A 21906-nucleotide genomic window follows, 5' to 3' on the forward strand; every position below is an offset into this window, starting at 1 on the left:
TGACAGCTTTTGGCAGCTTCTCTGTTGCTTCTGTAGAGAGACAGAGTCTTGAAGTTCTCTACTTTGCCGTTTTAGGTGACATCACCAGCCGCTTCCTGACCTGTCTCTATCCTCTGATGTCATTCTAACTCTGTCTCAGCCCTTGGTCCCCGAACAACCTGACTTTGGACATTTTTCACCCGATGACCACCAGCTTCTTCCAGATTCATCTACAAACACTACCTCATCCACTGATGACCCTGGTTAATTTCTGACTTCTGGTTCTCTCCCTTTCCCTTGACCGCAGGTTTGCCCCCCTCCCCGTTCCCTTCTGTGAACCTCTCTGAACTCTACCCGTGACCCCTCTCTCTGCCTCTCCAGGGCTCTAACGCTGTGGCCTCAGCTCTTGGGGCCTGTTTGCTGCTCCGAGTGCTGGCACGTCTGGAGTCTGAGGCTGAGGAGGCCGCACGGAGGAAGGACCTGGCGGCCAAGTTTGAGGGTCTGGGCGTTGGTGAGTAAGGCATGGGTGTGTGTGGGGGGGCGGGGGGCAGGGAGTTGCCATGCAGGAGGTTGTGCATCTCCCCACTCCTCTTCTCCCAACCCTGCGCCTTCCCCCTCAATCGCCTCATCTTTCCCCTCATACCATGTCCTCACTCCCTTTCTTCCCTCCCTCGTAAATCTCCTGTCGCCAGACCTTTTCGGTGAGTGCTACCGCAGCAGCGAGAAACGGGCCGCTCGCCTGCTCCTCCGCCGCTGCCCACTCTGGGGGGATGCCACTTGCCTCCAGCTGGCCATGCAGGCTGATGCCCGTGCCTTCTTTGCCCAGGATGGGGTACAGGTAAGCACCTGAGGCGCCAACACCCCACACAGTTCCCACCTGGAAACTTCGGGAAGTATGGAGGAGAAGCCCCTGCCATTGTGGGCAGTGAATGGTCCGGACTAGCCTCCGCTCCTCCCGGAGACCACCCGTCCGTCCTCCAGAAACTCTCTCCCAGAAGGGCTGCGCTTCCCAGAAAAAGTCCCATCCCCTGCCACAGGAAAGCCAACCTTCCTGCAGCAAAGCCCACCCTCCTAAAAAGTTGTATTCCTGAACAGAAATTCCGGGTGACCACCGGAAGTCCCGTGACACAGGAAGTCCTCCCACTCCCACAGGAAATCCCATTTCTCCCAAAGGAAGCCCTAAGTCATCTACAGGAAGTCCCTCTCACTTCCTTAAGGGGTCCTCGGTTCCAGGTCTCAACAATTAGAATGACCTCACTGAACAATTACCTTGTGTTTTAGGCATAGACAAACTATGGCTTAGGAAGCCCACCTTTCCCATAGGAAATCCTCTCCTTCAGGAAGCCCTGCTTGCCCCACGCCTCTCCCATCATGTCCATCCTGACATTTTAAAACTCTTCTCCGTATCCTTAATGTAAATCTGATAAGGGCATGACACTGGCTGGCTCAGTGAGTTCCAGGACGCTACTGGATCTCAGGGCTCAGGTCCCACACTGGGTGTAAAGCTTAGTTTAAAAAAAAAGAAAATAAAAAAATCTGATGGGCTCAGACTCCCGCCCTCAGTACAGGAAGTCCACATACCCCAACAGGAAGCCCCGTCCTCACGTGTCAGAATGATTTGGCCGGCATTTCACCTACTTACCCAGAGCTCTTTGCTTCGAATAGTGGTTAAACTCGTGGATTCCAGCCTGGGCCTCTTCCTTAACCTCCCCGTGTGCCATCTGTGAAAAGAGAGAAAATATCATTACTGGTTCTGGGAGTGTGGTGAGGGGGAAGTGGGCTGACCTATGTGAAGTGCTTAGCCCAGTATCTAGCATGTTGTGTTAATAAATGGTGGCTGTTTAACTCTGCCAGCTAAAACCTTGGGCGGGTCTTCCTCCCCTTTGACCTCCTGCCCCCCATCCCCAGTAGTTACGGTCGCCATATTGGGCGCTTGCGCTGGTGCTGCAGCTGTGGCCCAGTTCCGGCCTGGGGTCTTTAGAAAGGGGCTGTGGGGGAGATTCAGGCTCCTAATCCTCCTCACACCCCACAGTCTCTGCTGACACAGAAGTGGTGGGGGGAGATGGACAGCACCACTCCCATCTGGGCCCTGGTTCTCGCCTTCTTTTGCCCCCCACTCATCTACACCAACCTCATCACCTTCAGGTCAGTCCCCTGGGATTAGAATGGCAGGAGGGGGGCGCTCGGTTTCTCCTTCCTGCTCACTTCTGGCTGCCGTCCTACTTGGTCTGTCCAGTGCTTCCCCTCCCTGTTTGCTCTCTTTCCCTCCCCCAGGCTGGGGGCATGTCTGGGAGGTGAGCTCCTGGGGGGCTCTTTGCAGTGCCTCTGGGGAGCAGTTCCTCTGCCCTCTGGCCACGGCTCCGGGGGAAGGTCTCTTTGGGCTGACTCTGGAAAGTGCCTCCCTGTCTCCCTGCCAGGCCTCTGGGTGAAGACGTTTGGGTCTCTTTCTGGAGAATTCCTCTTCCACTCACCCCTGCCCCCATTCCTCACTCTGTGCTTTTCTCCATGCCAGGAAGTCAGAGGAGGAGTCCGTACAGAAGGACCTGGCATTCGACATGGATCGGGGCCTCAATGGGGAAGGCCCTGTTGGGTGAGTGAGGTCGGGTGAAGCGAGGTGGGGCACCCTGGGCAGCTTCAGGAGCACCAGGTGCTGGCAACAAAGCCAGAGGGGAGAAGTGGAGCTCCGGGGGGTGATGGCTTCATGAAACCAAGGAAGTTTCCCAAATGCCAAGCTCGAGGCTTGGGTCAAGGTTTGGTTCTGCCACGAAGGAGGTCCTCATTGGAAACCAGTTTACTTCATGCTACACGTACTTCTATCTCGACGTAGCAAGTGGAATCAGGTGGATTTGCTTCATTTAGAGATCTTCCATCTTTTTTTTTCTGACTCCAAGGGTCTTTGCTCTTAAATCTCTATGCTGGGGTACCCAGGCCTAAGCAAGTATCTATCAAACGTCTGATAAGGCCACAGAGTGGAGGTGCCGAGGGACTTGGCTGTGAGCTGAACAGACTTGGGTTCAAATCTTGACTTTGACCTTAGAAGTGACCCCAAGCCTCAGGATTCTTCTCTGTAGAATGGATGTGTGTGGAAAGCTGTGCCTCTGTCAGTTAGGTTGGGCAGGGTGCAAAGGAGAACAGCTAGGGGCACCTGAGCGGTGCAGTCAGTTGAGCGTCTGACTCTGGGTTTTGGCTCAGGTGATCTCCGCGTTGTGAGATCCAGCCCTGCATCGGGCCCCACGCCCCGCATGGAGTCTGCTTGCGATTCTCTCTCTCCCTCTCTCTGCCCTTCCCACTTGTGCTCTCTCTCTCTCTCTAAAATAGGTAAATAAATCTGAAAAAGAAAAAAAGAAAGCATCCTACACTCTCAGTGACTGTCAACAACGAAGGCTTACTCCTCCTGCCCCATTTTTGGGTTGTCTGTGTCTTGGCTCTGTTCTGGTTTCCACTTTGGGATGAGGGAGCCCCTCCGAGCTGGGATGTGGCTGGTCTCATAGCAGAGGGAAAAGAGAAATGACAAACCAGGTACTTACTCTTATAGCCTCATGTGGAAGGGACACATGTCACTTGTGCCCACATCTCATGGGCAGAAGTGAGGCATATGGTAATCCCTTAGCTCCTGATCCTTCCACCGAGAGGGAACCAAAATATTTCATGTGCAGTAGCTCAGTGTGCCCAGCGCCTGGGGGAGCAGCCGGGAGAGAATGCGGAGAATGCATCATGGCATCTGGCACGTAGTAAGGAGTCAGTTAATGGAGTTTCTTGTTGATCCGTGTCTCAGTTATTTTGCTGAGTGGTGGGTATGAGCATCAGGGTCTGAATCTCTGGTAGTGGAGAAAGGAGGGAGAGGCCCACATTTATGTTCCTCCTTGTACGCTCCTTCTCTACTTTAGCTACGTAGTAAGAAGAGGAAAGGACCCTGGCCCCCAATATTCCAGAAGAAAAATGTTTCTGGTAACTGTCACAAGTGTGGTCAGAAGCCAGAAGTCTGTAAGACCCACGACATGCCTCGAGGAGCAGTCAAATTGAGATACATATATGCAAACGTGTTTTTCTGAGACAACGTACAATGAATACAATGTTTGTCAGGATAGAAGAGAAAACTAAGAAAGGAGTTGGGACCACTGAAAAAGGTTGGCTAGAAGTCCCCAGCATCAGGTTCAATCATGATGTCCTTGCCCAGGGAGTTCCCAACTTTTGTTCCCAACTTGTGCATCATGATGATGATGACAGTGATGGTGACGACAGCAGATGCTATAGAACACTTACAGAGGGTAGCCAGTGTGCTAAATCCTTTTGAAAAAACAGCTTATTTAATTTTCTCAACAAGCCTATGCGGTAGGGTCTATTATCATCCCCATTTCACAGTTGAAATCACCAAGGCACTAAGTCATTTGCCTCAGCTCATGTGACTGGTAGGTGGTAGAGTTGGGATTTGAACCCAGATCTTGTTCCTGAAGCTGTGCTCTTAGCCGCTGGGGAGCGCCACCTCCATGGTGAGCTTTGTAAAAGGACAGATTCCTGGATCCTTCCCCAGGGAGGCTCAAGATGGGCCCCGGAATCTGTGCAGCCTGGTTGGGCCTGATTCAAGATGGCAGATGGCAGGAAGCATTCTGACCACACGTTCTTGTGACCAGGGCCCCGCAGAGGGTGAAATGTAAAATACCAGGTTTGTTCTCCCTTGACGTTAGGGAACTTTCTGTCCTCTCTGCATCGCACTTTCTTTAGCTTTTATAATACTCTCCTCTTGTTTTCCTGAGAACAGCTTTACTGAGATAAAATCCACATATCATTCAGTTCACCCATTTAAGGTGGTTTTTAGTATATTCATAGAATTGTGCAGTTGTTACCACAATCCATCTTAAAACATTTTTGTCACCATCACAAGAACCTCTGTACCCCTTCATGGTCACTCCGTATTCCTCCCTTCCCCCCGCCCTCAGTGGCCAATAACTTTCGTTATCGAGAGTTTCATCTCAATGAATTTCCCTATTCCTGATGTGGTGTATGAACGGAGCCACACGCCGTGTGGTCTCCTATGATGGGTCTCATTAACCTAGCATCTTGGTTTCAGGATTGCTCCAAGTTGTGGCTTGCAGTGGTGCGCCCTTCCTTTTCAGCGCTAAATAATATTCCGCTGAATGGATAGACCGCATTTTATGGATCTGTTTGGGCTGATGCACATTTGATCAGTTGATGCACATTTGATCAGTTGATGCACATTTGGGTTGTTTCCACTTTGGGGTTGTTATCTTTCTGCTTGGTTTATGAGAAGAAGATGCCTCTCCAAGCCAGTTTACTCTTCCCGTTGGCTGGTTGAGTTTGTTATCATTCGTATTATTCATTTTGGCATTTGAGGTCAGAATGAAGAGTCAGGATGAAATTGGGACAGAGGATCAGAACTCAGACAAGAAGGGTCAGAGAGGGGAGCGGACCAAGAAGGTCAGAATCCAGAAGCCAAATATGGCTGTTCGCTCTGAGGTCAGATACAGGGAGCCTGGGCCAGGCGATCTGACATCAGAACCTGTGGGGCAGCCCTTAATACTCAGGCAGCGGCTTTCAAACCCGAGGAGCTGAGTTCATGAAAGTGAGGGGGTCGGATGTCAGGTGGACGGTCCAAAGTCGGACGTAGAGTCAGAGGTTGTGAAGGTGAAGGAAGAGGGATTCGGAGTCAGAAGCCAGACCAGGGTCAGAGGTCATCCCACGGAGGGTGGAAAAGGTCAGAGGTGGAAGGTCAGCAGTCTTGCCGGAAGGAGATCTTAGAGGTCAAGGGTTAGATATAGGGGTCAAAAGTCAAGGAGATGGTGGACCCAGGATTTGGTTTCAGGTCAGGCAGGGTCAGAGGTCAGATGTGAAAGGTGAGCCGTCTGGATGACAGTGAAGAGGGGCTCAGAGGTCAGACTGAGCCTCCTCCCTTCCCCCTCCCCCCAGGCTGGCAGAGCCCCCCGAGAAGCCGGCCGTGCGGGTGCTGGGACAGCCCAGGCGCCGGGGCTGCTGCGGGGCGTGCCCCCCACGCCTGCGCCGCTGGCCGCAGTTCTGGGGGGCGCCGGTGACCGCCTTCATGGGCAACGTGGTCAGCTACCTCCTCTTCCTGCTGCTCTTCGCGCGGGTGCTGCTCGTCGACTTCCAGCCCGACGCGCCCGGCGCCCTGGAGCTGCTGCTCTACTTCTGGGCCTTCACCCTGCTCTGCGAGGAGTTCCGCCAGGGCCTGGGGGGCGGCTGGGGCAGCCTGGCCACCCGCGGGCCCGGGCCCGGCCCCCAGCAGGCCCCGCTGCGCCGCCGGCTGAGCCTCTACCTCGCCGACACCTGGAACCAGTGCGACCTGGTGGCCCTCACCTGCTTCCTCCTGGGCGTGGGCTGTCGGTGAGTGTCCCCGCCACCTGCTGCCCCCGCGCCTCCCTGCTGGGCTGGAGCCAACCCTGCTTTCCCCCCCCTCCCCCCAACCGCAAACCAAAGTCCCTTCTTGATCCACAGCACCGCCTCCGGGGGGCCCACGGGCAGTTCGCTCACACCTGGGTACCGGGCTTGAGGGGCCGCGGCTGCTGTTTTTCTAGATCTGCAGGTTGGCGGGCTTTTCTCTGGTCCCCAGACCGGGCCCCACGGTGGCACCGGGAGTCCGCAGAGCACAGTCTTCCCCCAGACGCCCGGCCAGGCGGGGGCGCCACGCTCACCTTCCCTGCTCTGCCCCCGCCTCTGTCCCCGTCTCCCGCCCGCCCTCCCCCCAGCCTCCAGGATGCCTCTGGCCTCCGGTCCGTCCCCACAGGCTCCTTCTACTCTCAGAGCTGCCCGGCCTGCCTCCCGGGGCTGCCCCGCACCCCCGCACCCAGTCCTGGGGGCACTGCCCGGTGGCGGCCCGCCCAGCTCTGCAGGCCCGCGCCCCACTCCTTTCTCAGCATCCAGGCTCCAGCCCCTCGGAGGGAGCGGACTGCAGTTCCCTCCTCACGGCGAGGAGAATATTAGAATATTAGAATAATCCGGGTTATCCTCGTAATCATAACACGGTAACCCGAACTTTGCCAGTGGGATGAGCTCTTAACCAAGGGAGGGTTTCCCAGTTTCCGCAAACTTCCTGGATCAGTTTTATCGGCAGGGCAGTGAAACTCATTTCAGTCATTTTCAGTTTCAGTTTCTGAAATTATTTCAACTTTGTTAATTATTATTTGGGGTAAATCGTACAACAAACATTTGGCTCATCATTGGTGTTGTCTGTGTCGAATTTTGCCCAAATCTAGGTTCTGTGTTTGCGAATTTTACATTGTGGCTTTAATGTCATTCGGGTCCAGTCTTCCTGGGTCAAATTTTATAGATTCACATTTTTTTTTAAGATTTAAAAAATATTTTAAGTCATCTCTACCCCCAGAGTGGGACTTGAACTCACAGCTCTGAGATCTGGAGTTCCAGGCCCTGCCCAAGAGCCCACCTACAGATTCACGTGTCATTGGGGAAGCTTGAATGTTTTCACCTTTTAGTCCATAAAAACCTTGACTGTTTCTGCTTACTTCTTAGCTAATTTATAAAAAACGAATCATCAGGAACTCACCTCAGATATTTCCTGTTACCAAGACGGGGCTGTGTCATGTTAGTTCATTTCTTCTGTGGCTTCCAGATCATACTCTGTGGTGCCCAGAGAGAGGGCAAAGGGCATGTCAAAATATCCTTGGGAACATGGATGTTTTGGGTCTTGGCATGTCATGTCTTCGGGTCTTGTGCGTCCTGTTCCCCCTTCTCGAAACACTTTTCCCCCTTCTCCTTGGCCAGGCCGATGCCTACCCTCCCTTGACGCCTCCGCTTTGCTGCCTCCGTTTCTGGAAGTCCTCCCGTATCCTCTCCCGACTCTCGGTCCTTCCCAAATGATGCTCTCAGTACGGCTTGTGCTGTCTCTTCCCTCGCGGAAGATTCTAAACTCCTCAAGACACATCTGTCTCGGGGCACCTGGGGGCTCAGTCCATTAAGCCTCTGCCTTCGAGTCAGGTCATGATCCCAGGTCCTGGGATCGAGCCCCGCATCGGGCTCCCTGCTTAGCGGGGAGCCTGCTTCCCCCCTCTGCCTGCTGCTCCCCCTGCTTGTGCTCTCTCTCTCTGACAAATAAATCAATCTTAAAAAAAAAAAGATATTTAGCTCATCTCCCAGCAACAGAAAATATCTTTGAAATATAGCCTATTACTAAAGAAATGCAGAAGTAGGTCCTCGGTGAACATGATTAAAGAAATGAGGAATACACGATGGAAACCACGTCTCTCCAAGACTCCCCACTTTCTCCTTGGTGCTGACTTTGGTGCATTTTCTGCTTGTTCTTTTTCTGTGTTTTTACAATGGACTGATACACATACTTTTGTAAATGAAGGACATTATCTTTCATGTATTTTTCTGCAACTCTTTTTCCTTTTTAATATGTCCTGACATGCTTTCCATATCGGTATTTGCAAAGATACCTTAGTCTTTGAAAATGTGGCATCAAATTCCAGAAGAAGGGGTTTCGACCATTGTTGGCTAAAGATCAGACAAGACAGACTTCTCCTTGCCAGAATGAAAGGAATGAATGAATTCTTTTCATAAGGCAGTGAGACAATTCTAAGCTTCAAGAGGTAGAAATCAAGCCAAAAGTCTGGTCACAAAGTCTCATTTTCTACTCAAGGTAACATGACATTACAATCAGATACTAGCTGATGAAGTTTCTTTGCCTTTTATTTATTAATTATTATTATTATTATTATTATTTTTAAGTCCTAGCAGTTAGGACACTGTTCCTGTGAGGAGAGCAGACAAAGAGCTTTGTGGACACAACCTAGTGACTATTTCCAAGGACAGAAGGGACCTGACACCCTGTTTTATAATCTGGATCGTTAACAGCAGTGACTCCCTCCCTCCCTCCCTGTCTCCACTGACAGAGGCTTGCTTCCTCTGTGCTGTTCAAGATGCTGCAAAGGAACTCAGCATGAATAATTTATTCCAAGAGCAAGATAAGAAAGTTTTGTAGGACACTATGCTTCTGTTTCTCTTATATTTTGATTAAAGTATCTTTTGAGATGAAAGAGCCATGTGCTATCATGCTTTAGGAATACCAGTGATATTTTATTTTATTTTTAAGATTTTTATTTATTTATTTGACAGAGAGAAACACAGCGAGAGAGGGAACACAAGCAGGGGGAGTAGGAGAGGGGGAAGCAGGCTCCCCCCTGAGCAGGGAGGCCGATGTGGGGCTCGATCCCAGAACCCTGGGATCACGACCTGAGCCAAAGGCAGAGGCTTAACCCACTGAGCCACCCAGGCGCCCCAAGGGTACATACATTCTTGACGTGGATAGATTTCCTTGTAGAATAGCTTCACCCACATACACGCCCATCATCAGGGTAAGAGGGTGCCCCTTGAGGACGCGCCTGACAGACAATACCGGGTATTTTCAGTCTTTAAAATTTTGTAGCTCTCAATTTAACCTTTAGATCTTTTTCTGTCTTTTTTCCATTCTGACGGGTAAAAATGACTTCTTGTTTTAAAATTTATGCGTCCCTGACTACTAGTTAGCTTGGGCATCTGTTCTTAGCAAATGGCCACTTGGTCCTCTGTCAATGTCTTTTCATAGGCTCGCCGCCATTTTAGAAAATATATGTTCATTTATGTTTGTTAATCTCTTGTGTATGTGTATGGATGGGTCGGTGCTCTCTCCTAACCCTTGGTGTTTGTTTTTTTTCTTTAAGATTTTATTTTTAAGTAATGTCTACATCTATCATGGGGCTCGAACTCACAACTCTGAGATCAAGAGTCACACACTCTGCCCCCTGAGCCAGCCGGGCACCCTAACCTCTTGGTGGTTTTATTTATTTATTTATTTTTAAAAAGATTTTATTTATTTGACAGAGATCACAAGTGAGGTGGGCAGAGAGGGGTGGGGGGCGGGGAAGCAGGCTCCCTGCCAAGCAGAGAGCCCGACGCGGGGCTCGATCCCAGGACCCTGGGATCAAGACCTGAGCTGAAGGCAGAGGCTTAACCCAATGAGCCACCCAGGCACCCCCCTCTTGGTGGTTTTGTTTTAAATACCTTCTCACTGTCTGCAGCTCATCTTTTCACTTTTGTATATTATCTTAAACATTCTTTTATTCTTTTCATTTGAATCCTGAAATAACCAGAGACTTACAAAAAATGTGGCAAAAACAGTACAAAGAATTCCCCTATAGCGTTCACGCAGATCCTCAGACGTCAACATCTTCCCTTATCAAAACCAAGAGATCTTAAATTTTACCAGTTGTCCCACCCATGTCCTTTTTCTATCCCAGGAGCCAACCCAGTTCCTCGATCCTTCTTCGGCTTTTACGATCTTAACACTTTCGAACAGGCCAGCCCCGTTACTTTGTAGGACTTGCCTCCGTTTGAGTCTGTCTCAGGTTCCCTTGAGATCAAATTTAGGTCGTGCGTTTTTGGCAGATAGTTTTGCCTTTCTCTGTTTATCGTATTTATGTCATCTCTTGACGGACGGAAATTTTATCTTTCAAGAGTAGTCAAACTCATCAGTCTTTCCCTATGTTGTGGTTTTACATATTACTTGCGTGGAGGGTTTTGTTGTCTTGTGACATCTCATCCAGTCAAGCTCATGAAGAAATTCTGTATTTTCAGATTTTCATGTTTTGCCTTTTACTCTAGGTTTTTGTTTTTTTTTTTTTAAGTACCTTTATTTTTTATTTATTTTTGAGAGAGAGAGTTGGGGGAGGGAGGGGGAGAGAGAGAAGCTTAAGCAGGTGCCACACAAAATACAGAGCCAAAGGCGTGTATCATCTCAGGACCCTGAGATCATGGCTTAACCCGCACCGAGGCACCCAGGCGCCCCTTGCCTTTCACTCTAGGTTTTTAATCCATTCAGGGTTCAAGTACGTGATGATGCAAATGGGGATACAGTTTTATTTTCCCCACAGGGGTCGCTGGTGCTGTTGGCCATCCGCCCTCCCTCTGTGAACCGTGTTCTCGTTCTCCACTCTCCCCGTGAGGTCGTCTGTCTTCTGCTTACTCACTTGCTGGAACTCTCTCTATTTTGCCCCTTTATAGGTTGGACAAATATTCCAGCACGTTTTCCGACTTGATTGTCACGGGGGCCTCCCAAATCTTTACCAAGACCTTGATTTATGCAGCCATTCCTAAGCGGGTGCCAGCGCCCTGCGCGGCTCGGCTTGGTGGTGTGAAATCTGGGGAAACCCGGGGTGGATCGGAAGGTCCCGGCTGCGGCCCCTCCGGGGTCACCCGAAGCCTGGTGTTGGGAAGACCTGGGTTTTCCTTGGTACCCCGTGGCCCCTGAGTGACCCCTGCCGCCTCTCCCCGCACCACAGGCTGACCCCCGGCCTGTATGACCTGGGCCGCACCGTCCTCTGCCTCGACTTCATGGTCTTCACGCTGCGGCTGCTGCACATCTTCACGGTCAACAAACAACTCGGGCCCAAGATCGTCATCGTGAACAAGATGGTGAGGGGGGCAGGGTCGGATGGGCGGGTCCAGAGAGGGAAGGGGGCGGGGCAGGGAGGCGTGGGCATGGGCGGGGCTCGGGGCTCGGTCCGTGCCAGGGAGGGCGGCGGGTCCAGACTTGGTCTCTTCCCACCCCGCAGATGAAGGACGTGTTCTTCTTCCTCTTCTTCCTCGGTGTGTGGCTGGTTGCCTACGGCGTGGCCACGGAGGGGCTCCTCAGGCCCCGGGATCGTGACCTCCCGAATGTTCTGCGCCGTGTCTTCTACCGGCCCTACCTGCAGATCTTTGGGCAGATCCCCCAGGAGGACATGGACGGTACGGAGGGATGAGGGGGCCTGACGCCGTCCCTTCGAGTCGCCCCTCCCAGGGCTCCCCGTCCCTGGGGTTCTTACCCCCCTCTTTAAGTCTCAGCACCCCCCACCCCCTTCATCTCTATGGGACTCTGTCCTCCTTTCTCTTCGTCTCTCTGTTCCCAGTCTCTGGGTCTCTGACGCCTCCTCGGTCTCTCTCTGGGATTCTGTCTCCCTCTCTCTGGGTCTCTTTCCCCCACACCCCTCTGAATTTCTGTTTTTCTCTGGTCTCTGTCTCCCTTCACAGTGGCCCTCATGGAGCACGTCAACTGCTCGTCCGAGCAGGGCTTCTGGGCCCGCCCGCCGGGGGCTCAGGCAGGCTCGTGCGTCTCGCTCTATGCCAACTGGCTGGTGGTTCTCCTCCTCATCATCTTCCTGCTGGTGGCCAACATCCTGCTGCTCAATTTGCTCATCGCCATGTTCAGGTGAGGCCCGACTGCTCTCTGACCTGACCTCACCCAGCGTGACCCTTGACCCCAGTGTGACTTTCTGTCCCAGCAGGACCCTGACCCCAGCCTAATCAGTTCTGTCTTTAGTCCCAGAATTCAGACACTGCCCGGACCTGGACTGTGAACTCTGATCCTCTCCCTGAGCCCAGACAGAACCTTAAAAAAAAAAAGGTTTTTGTGGCAAAATACATATAATTTGCCAATGTGAAGTATACCAATTCAGTGCCATTAATTAAATTCATAATGTTTTACAACCATTACCACTATGTACTTCCAAAAAATGTTACCGCTCCAGACACACAGTGTGTACCCAATGAGCCAGTGGCAACTTCCTGCTCCCCACTGACCCGCCTGGCCCCCTGGAGCCCGCTTTTTGTCTTTAGGAATTTGCTTATTCTAGAGGTTTCATATATGTGGATTCATACAACATTTATCATTTTCTGTCTGGCTTATTTCACTTAGCATAAAGTTTTCAGTGTTTATCCAAGTTGCAGCACCGACCAGTACTCTTTTCATAGCTGAATAATATTCCATTGTACGAGTCTATCCCACTGTACGAGTCTATCCCGTTCCATCATCCGTTCATCTGTTCATGGACACTCGCTTGTTTCCATCCCTTCGCTCTTTCAAATGATGCTGCACTGAACGTTAGTGTTCATGGACCTGTTCGAGTCTCTGTTTTTATTTCTTTTGGATAGATTTCTAAAGTAGGATGCTGGGCCCGCTGTGGCATTTCTCTTTAGCTTTTTGAAACCAAACTGTTTTCGACAGCATTAGCACCATTTTCTGTTCTCATTAGCAATGTAGGAGAGTTTGGATTTCCCCACAGCCTTGCCGTGAGTTGTTATTTTCCTTTTTAAAACAATGCTGCCGCCCTAGCTAGTGGGTGAACTGGTATTTGATTTTTTTTTGTTAAGATTTTATTTTATTTATTTGACAGGCAGAGACCACAAGTAGGCAGAGAGGCAGGCAGAGAGAGGAGGAAGCAGGCTTCCTGCCGAGCAGAGAGCCTGATGCGGGGCTCGATCCCAGGACCCTGGGATCATGACCCGAGCTGAAGGCAGAGGCTTTAACCCACTGAGCCACCCAGGCACCCCTGATTTTGGTTTTGATTTGCATTTCCATAATGATTAATGATGTTGAGCGTCTTTTCATGTGTTCGTTGGCCATTTGTACATCTTCTTTGGAGAAATGTCTATTCAGGTCTTTTGCCTGTTTTTACATTGGGTTGTCTTTTTGTTGTTAAGTTATAGCAGTTCTTTATGTATTCTGGGTATTTATTTATGTATTCTGGGTATTAAACTCCTATCATGTGTATGACTTGCAAATATTTTCTCTCATTCTTTTTTTTTTTAGATTTTACTTTTTATTGGGGTGCCTGGGTGGCTCAGTGGGTTAAAGCCTCTGCCTTCAGCTCAGGTCATGTTCCCAGGGTCCTGGGATCGAGCCCCACATAGGCCTCTCTGCTCAGCAGGGAGCCTGCTTCCTCCTCTTTCTCTCTGCCTGCCTCTCCATCTACTTGTGATCTCTATCTGTCAAATAAATAAATAAAATCTTTAAAAAAAAAAAAAAAAAAGATTTTACTTTTTATTTATTTATTTGACAGAGAGAGATCACAGGTAGACAGAGAGGCAGGCAGACAGAGAGGAAGGGAAGCAGGCTCTCTGCCGAGCAGAGAGCCCGATGCGGGGCTCGATCCCAGGACCCTGAGACCATGACCTGAGCTAAAGGCAGAGGCTTATCCCACTGCGCCACCCGGGCGCCCCCTCCCATTCCGTTGGTTGTCTTTTCCTGTTCTTGATAATCCCCTTTGATGCACAAAAATTTAAAAATTTTTTATTTGTACTCTTGGTGTTGTATCTAAGAACCCATCTCCCAATGCAAGTTAATAAAGATTCACTTCTGTGTTTTATGGTTTTAGCTCTTATATTCAGTTTCTTGGTCTGTTTGGCTTAATTTTTGTGTATGGATGTGGTGTGGGGTCCAACTTCGTTCTTTTGCACGCAGAAATCCTGCTGTTCCAGGTCTCTGTGTCTAAGAGACTATTTTTTTTTTTTTTCCACATCGAGTGGACTTGTCACCATGGTTAAAAATCAGTTGGCCGGAGACACCTGAGTGGCTCAGTTGGCTAAACGTCTGCCTTCAGCTCAGGTCATGATCCCAGGGTCCTGGGATCGAGTCCTGCATCGAGCACCTTGCTCAGGGGGAGCCTGTTTCTCCCTCTGCCTGCTGCTCCCCTGCTTGTGCGCACTCTCTCTCTCTGACAAATAAATAAATAAAATCTTAAAAAAAAAAATTAGTTGGCCATTAGCCATTGTATTAGTTTCCTGGGGCTTCCCTAATAAAGTAACAAAAAGTGGATGGTGTTACATAACAGAAACTTTTCCGTCATAGATCTGGGTGCTGTAAGTCCAAAACCAAGGTATGGGTAGGATTGGTTCCTTCTAAGGGCTGTGAAGGAGACTCTGTTCCCTGCCTCTCTCCTACTTTTGGCGGACTGCTGGCAGTCCTTGGCTGGCAGATGTGGCAGTGTTCACTGCAAGGGTAGAGAAACACAACTGATTTTTGGTTGGTGATCTGGTACCCTGTAACGTTGCCGAATTTGCTTATTAGCTCTAGTAGCTTTCTTGTGATTCTCTGAGATTTTTGATATATAGGATCATGTCATTTGTGAATAGAAAGAGTTCTGTGTCTTCCTTTCCAATTTGGATGCCTTTTATTTCTTGTTCCTGTTTAATTGCTTTGGCTAGAACTTTCGGTACAACGACAAAGAGCTGTGGTAAGAGTGGGAATCCTTGTCTTGCTCCTTATTTTAGCTGAAAGCTTTCAGTCTTTCTTCATTGAGTATGATGTTAGCCGTAGGTTTTTCATAAGTACCCTATACTCATGTTGAGGAATTTTCCTTTTAATACTATCTTTCTGAGTGTTTTTTTTTTTTTTTTTTTTTTTTAACCACGAAAGGGTGTTGGGTTTTGTCGAATGCCTTTTTGTGTCTTTGCCACTTCAGAGGATCATGTGGTTGGTTTTTTTTTTCTTTTTGTTCTATTAAGGTGGTGTATTATATTGATTTTTGCATGTTGACGCACCTTTGCATTACTGGGATAAATCCCACTTGCTCATGGTATATGATCCTTTTACTATGCAGCCAAAGTAGGTCTGTTGGTATTTTGTTGAGGATATTTTCGTGTATATCCATAAAGACTATTGGTCTGTAATTTTGTTTCCTTGTGTTATCATTATCTGGGTTGGTAATGCTGCTGGCCTCACAGAATGAGTCACAAACTGTTCTCTCCTCTTTTTTTGGAGTTTTTTTGGGAGAATTTGAGAAGGATTGGTGTTATTTACTTATTTAATGTTTTGTAGAACTCATCAACAACAACATCTAGGCCTGGGGTTTTGCTGTTGTTGGGACATTTTTGATGAGTGATTTAATCTCTTGTTATAGGTCTTTTGAGATTTTCTATTTCTTCTTGAGTCAGGTAATTTGTATGTTTCCAGGAATCTGTCCATTTATTTCATTTAGGTTACCTAATTTGTTGGTGTACAGTGGGGATAGTGTTCTCTTATAATTCTTTTTATTACTGTAAGGTTCATAGTGATGTCTCCATTTTCATTTCTGATTTTAGCTATTTGTGTTCAGCTGACTTTTGAGCCTGTCTATAACCTCTACCCTAATTCCTGACGCCGTCTCCCCTTGACCCCGGACATCTGACTCTTTGCCCTCCTAATCCAGCTCCTGTAATACCTCTGACCTTAATGATTCTCACATCTGCCTGCTGCCTTGGACTTCAAACATATTGTCTAATATCTAACCTTCATCTGCCCTCTTTGACCTCTGGTGACCCTTGACCTCTCCTCCCCACAGCCACACCTTCGGCAAAGTACAGGGAAACAGCGACCTCTATTGGAAGGCTCAGCGCTACAGCCTCATCCGGGAATTTCACTCTCGGCCCGCGCTGGCCCCGCCCCTTATCATCATCTCTCACGTGCGCCTCCTCATCCGGCAACTACGCAGGCGTCGGTCCCGCTTGCCGCCCTCCCCGGTCATCGAACATTTTCGTGAGAGCGGGGTTTGATGCGAAAGGGAAAAGCACAGGGGTCAGGCCCTGGAGAGAAGGAAGAGCACGGACAGGCTGCGGGAAGATGTCCGGGAGCGCTACGTGGGCAGGGATCAGGTGGTCAGGGGGCAGGTGTGAAGTATTAGGGCGTGGCCAGACCTGCACAGGGCGTGGTCCGAGGGGGCTCGCGCTGGAGGCCTTGGCGGGGCTGGGCCGAGGAGGGGGCAGGCTCTTTGACACTGTCCTCACCCCCCCTGCCAGGGGTTTACCTCTCCAAGGAAGCAGAGCGGAGGCTGCTGACATGGGAGTCGGTGCAGAAGGAGAATTTCCTGCTGGCTCGCGCACGGGACAAGCGGGAGAGCGACTCCGAGCGTCTGAAACGCACGTCGCAAAAGTGAGGGCGGGTCTTGGGGGGGGGAAAGGGGAGGAGGAGGGAGGAGCCCGGGCCTGGGGCTAGGGAGGAGCCAGGCTCCACGTGGAGCCCGAGTGGGGCGGAGCCAGAGTGTTGGGGAGGAAGGCGGGCCTGCAGGCGTGGGGCTTCCGAGGTGGGTGGGGCTTCCGAGGTGGGTGGGGCTTCCGAGGTGGGTGGGGCTTCCGAGGTGGGTGGGGCTTCCGAGGTGGGTGGGGCTAGTGGGCGGCGGGCATGGGCCTGATGCCCTTGGTGGTTGTGGGTTGCAGGGTGGACACAGCCTTGAAGCAGTTGAAGCGGATCCGGGAGTATGAGCAGCGTCTGAAAGGCCTGGAGCAGGAGGTGAGGACTCCCGGGCCAGGCCGGGGGCGTGTGGCCAGGGCAGGGGGGGTGGTGTGGGATTCCAGTCTCTCACCCTCTGTCCCTTCCGCTCCCCAGGTGCAGCACTGTAGCCGCGTCCTGGGCTGGGTGGCTGACGCCCTGAGCCGCTCTGCACTGTTGCCCCCAGGCGGGCCGCCGCCACCAGCCCCGTCTGAGCCTAAAGGTCAGTATTGTGGTTTCCGCCTGTGTCTGTCCCTGGCCTCTGTGGTCACCACCCCACATTCTGGGGCTTTTGCTCCTCTATCTCTGAGTGTTTTTCTCCCCCGCGCGGGCTTTCCATTGTCCTGGGGTGCACTCTGTTTCCTTTGGGCTTTTCGTGCTTCCTTCTTTTTGCCAGCCTCCCATTTTTTTGTCGTCTTCTCCATCCCACCACCTGTTCTCTCTTCCCTCCAGACTGAGCCCTGCTGGCAGACTGCAAGGAGTCGACCCCATCGGGAGTTTTTGCTCCCAGAGTCCTAGCTGGTCCTTGACCCTTGCACCTCGTGGCCTTGTCTTGCACGCGGGCCCCACGCTGGCGGAGGACCACGCGGGTTGCTGTCAGGACCCCCTCAGGGAGTGTTATCCACGCGAACCACCCAGGCCCAGCTCTTCCCAGAACCGGTCCCACTCGGGGAGGCTCAGCCTCGAGCCCAGGCACTGCTCTTCTGAAGGTGCTGCCACAGCCCGCCGGGCGGGAGAAGGCAGCAGGGTCCTGGGGTTCAGGGATCACAGATCCCACCTGCAGCCCCCCACACTGGGGAAATAAAGCCATTTGAGAGGAGTGAGTCCAATACTTGATTCCTGAGGAGATGGCGGGTATCTAGATCCTTTTGCGACGGGGCTGGGGCTGGGTTTGAGGTCTTTGGTCAGTCTGTTGCTGTATTTTAGATAATCTCCAGGTCTGTTTTCCGCTCCCAGGTCCACTCTGCCTGTCTGACTCAGGCCCAGCACCTCTCGTGTGCGCTGTTTTGATGGTTCTCCCTTCAGTGGGACAGAAATCCCAGCCGTCTGCACCCCCCCCCCCGCCCCCAGTTCCTACTTTCCAGTGGAGAAAGTACTCAGTGATAATAAGCAAATTATTTCCTGGAGTGGGGGTGGGTGGGAGCTGTGTACATCTGCTTTGGCAAGAGGGGAACAGATGATGCAGATTTGAGTAGATAACTGCAGAAATGTCTTTAAAGAGTCTAATTAGTGTGAAATTGCAGGCCACGCGCACATGGAATTGAGGCAAATGTGCATCATTATCCATGCAGTTTAACTAAACCCATAACAAAGTAAACCGGTAATGACAAGACTGAACTGACAGCAGTTATTAGTTAAATAGCAAGACAACCACCAACAACCACCACATCCAGAAATCACAACCAAAACATCCTTCCTCCAAATTGGAGGAATTCCAATTATCTGCCACTTTGGGTGCAGAGGAGCTCTGAAATACCGCCAAGCGTTGTGTGGCATCCAGATTTCTCTGGAAGATGCCGAATTAATTCTCTAACCCAAGTCATAATAATAATATAAATGACAATGGTGGCAATATTAATACTGTTTGACATTTTAAAAAATCTCTGATTGCTTACTGCTAGTATACAGAAATACCGCTGATCTCTTATTTACTGACATTGTGTTCTGACTTTGCTCAACTCTATTAGTTCTAGTACAATTTTTGCAGAGTGGGGTTTTCTCTGGATACAGTCATGCTGTCTGTAAGTAGAGGCAATTTTATTTCATTGTTTCCAGTCTGTATTTTTTTTAATCATGGTAAAATATACAGGATACAAAATTCACCATTTTAATCTGTTAGAAGCATGCAACTCAGTAGCATTTGGTACTTTCACAAAGTTGATCCGTGATTACCACTATCCGGTTCCAGAAGTGCTCATCGCTCCACATGGGAACGTTGTACCCACTAGGCACTCATTGCTGCTGCTTCTCTCCCCACAACCCTGGCCTGGACCACCATTCTGTTCTCTAGCTCTCTGGATTTGCCTTTTCTGGGTATTTCATATAGATCGAATCATCACGCGTGGTCCCTTGTGTTTGACTTCTTTCACTTAACAGAATGTTTTCAAGATTTATCCATGTTGTATGAGAACTTCCTTTCTCCTAGGACTGAACACTACCCATAGTATGGATATACCACTTTTATTTTATCCATTCATCTGTTGATGGATGTTTGGGTGGCTTCTACTTTCTGGCAATTGCGAATAATGCTGCTGTAAACGTTCACGGACAAGTTTTTGTTTGAACGCTATTTTCAGTTCTTTTGCGTCTAGACCTAGAGTGGAAATTGAGGAGCTGCCAAGCGGATTTTCACAGCGGGTGCAACATCTCATGTTCCCACCAGTGACGCAGGAGTTCCCAGTTTCCTCAAATCCACCACAAAACTTGTTACTTTGCATTCTCTTTGGTTATCAGTATCCTGGTGGGTGTGAAGTGCTGCGTCCTTGTGGGTTTGATTTACATTTCCCTAATGACTGAAGACACCGAGCTGCTTTTCCTGTGCTTGTCGCCATTTATACATCTTTGGAAGGAATGAGGTGTCAGCAGTGGCCTCTAATCAGTCAGCTGGGGATGGGCGGGCCTTGAGGGGGGAGGAAGGCCCTGCTACCCAAGTCGCGCCCTCTGAGGACTGCCTGGGCTCAAACAGATGTTTCATAGTGTAGGAAAAACACATGGTTGGTCCTGAAGCTTCTAACTATAAAGAAGGTCCAGCACGGACCAGCCTTCATGGCTCTTACATGCATCACAGGTGGAAAATTTTGCTAAAGCTGATGCTTCATGACTCAAGCATGTTAGACTTCTAGGTCCATGTTCCCCGAGAAGGAAAGCGCACACCTGACTTCACTGAAACAGCACACAGTGGGGGGCAAGGAAGCCCAAGTGACCCTGTTTGGTGGGGCCTTTGGGCTAATTCGATGTGCCGTTTTGGCTTCTCCTATTAAGGGTATAACTGATGTTTCGTGTGTCCATACTGTGAATGTCCTCCAAGTGTCAGGGGATTCTCCCATCCAGAGACGGGAGCATGCGTGGTCCTCTCTAGAACAGCGTAAAGAAACAACAGGTCCCCAAAACGAGAAAGAAGAATCCGTTTTCCTGACTTCACGGCCGCCGCAGGACCCAGGGAGGCGCCAGTTCCCAGTACCGCAGCGCCACCTGCCGACACCAGCGCCGCGAACGCCGCTTTCGCGGAAAGGCCGCTGTTGATTTCCTCTTCAGCTCTCGAGGAGGCCCCACACGTGGAGGTCTCCTAACTCTCTAGCCTTACCTCTTCATTTTAGGGTCCGTCAACCTGAACCTGACAACCAGTAAGGTCTGAAATGGTTAAATGTAAATGGCAGATTCGAGAGCAGAGCTGCCCTGGTCCTTGGGTTAATCCGTTTTGGAATTGAAAGCGGCAGGAGCCCACCAGAAGGAACTGTCCCCCCACCGGCTCCAGGGGGGCCTCCACTTACAAAGGTTCCCCTAAACGACGGCCTAGTTCGCCGTTTGGGCAAAGTTAAAGGCTGCTGGTATCCACTGGGCTGCGGCCGCCACCCAGCGCCAACGCCAACCCTGGCAGACAGGTTGACGTTTAGGGACTTTCTGCTTTACCTACTCTCCACACGCATCTGGTATTATCGACTGTCAGTTCCTCAAAAACCCACTCAGAATACATTTCTGACGATTTCTGACTCTATCTGACAACCCTTCTCATGTCCTGGTCCGCACACCTTGGGCAGGAGGTTTGGTCAGCGAGTATGGCTGTTTCCGGAGCGGCTTCATCTCGTCCAGGCTGAGATGATGACTGAGGTCCAAGCGGGGAGGGAATGACAGAGGCTTATTTTGAAAATTAAGGATTCGGGCCCCTGGCAATTCTTGGGTCACCCGTCTTTCTGCTGGACGGCCTGGGTGGCAGCCTTGCCCGAAGTCGGCCGACTGGGGAGTTCAAACTGAATTCTGCCTTAGCCACCTGACGCGGCCCCGGACCAGGTGTTGGCAAACCACAGCCCGTGGGATCCTCTGGCCCTTGAGCTAAGAATGACTTCTACATCTTTAAAGGGCTATAAAGAACAAATAACAAAGAATATACGATAGAGACCATGTGTCCCGCAAAGGCGAGAATACCATCTGGCCCCGTACAGGAAAGTCTGCTGACTCCGGTCTAAGCCGCAGCTACTTGCGGCTACCCGGGCGGCTTACCTAAGCCAGTGGAACGGCCATCCCGGCCAAGGTTAACAACAAAAACCCTCACCCAGGCCGCAAGACCCATTCCAGGGGGGCCAGAGGCTTCCACGCCACATCCGCCAAGTCTACCAACCTCCCCCCACACGGAGGTCGCCTCAGATGTCCTCGTTTTCCTCTCCAAGCTTGTGGAAGCACCTCAGATTGGGGAACGGAGGTCACGCGCCAGCACCGTGGCCACAGGGGCCGAGAGGTGGTTAGCCTGGTACAGAAACGAGAAAGAAAAGGACCCCAGACTAGGAACCAGAAGACCTCAACTCTATTTCCACCTTAGTCGCGGACTGGTTATCTCAGGGCCTCTGCCTCTCTCCTCGAGCCTCCTGCGGTATCCACTCCCTGGCGGCTGAAGGAGCCCAGCAAAGGGCCTGTCTGTTGCCTCGTCTAAGGGTTAATTAACCAAGGCAAGGGGGCGTCTTGCAGCCCCTGGGACAGTGTCGCGCACGCCAGGACTCCCCACCCCTCGAACCTCACACAAAAACGACGACCTCAGAGCTAGAGCCCTGCGTGGTTTAAGACGCATCATCTCCACCGGTCCACAGCTCACCCTGCCAGACTCTGGGCGTACCTGGTTGGTGGCGGCCCGTCCAGCCTCTGAGAGGGGAAGTGACGCAGAGGTGAGGGTGGGAGGGGAGACCAGGCCC

The 21906-nt window shown here is 50.9% G+C and overlaps 1 protein-coding gene across 1 annotated transcript in view; it reads left to right on the forward strand.

Moving 5' to 3' along the window:
- The window catches only part of TRPM4 (transient receptor potential cation channel subfamily M member 4), a 37529-nt gene extending 19696 nt beyond the window's left edge, over positions 1-17833 (forward strand). Inside the window, exons 13-25 of the mRNA XM_080827707.1 lie at positions 361-490; positions 672-817; positions 2012-2124; positions 2492-2569; positions 5905-6336; positions 11286-11418; positions 11559-11733; positions 12016-12193; positions 16083-16276; positions 16537-16669; positions 16954-17026; positions 17123-17228; positions 17459-17833. Coding sequence (XP_080683833.1) covers positions 361-490; positions 672-817; positions 2012-2124; positions 2492-2569; positions 5905-6336; positions 11286-11418; positions 11559-11733; positions 12016-12193; positions 16083-16276; positions 16537-16669; positions 16954-17026; positions 17123-17228; positions 17459-17463 — 1896 coding nt within the window. The 3' untranslated portion in view covers positions 17464-17833. The remainder of the gene's footprint in view (positions 1-360; positions 491-671; positions 818-2011; positions 2125-2491; positions 2570-5904; positions 6337-11285; positions 11419-11558; positions 11734-12015; positions 12194-16082; positions 16277-16536; positions 16670-16953; positions 17027-17122; positions 17229-17458) is intronic.
- The last annotated feature ends 4073 nt before the right edge of the window (positions 17834-21906 follow it).

This window comes from Martes martes (assembly GCF_963455335.1).
Source record: "Martes martes genome assembly, chromosome: 17".
NCBI classification, from domain to species: domain Eukaryota; kingdom Metazoa; phylum Chordata; class Mammalia; order Carnivora; family Mustelidae; genus Martes; species Martes martes.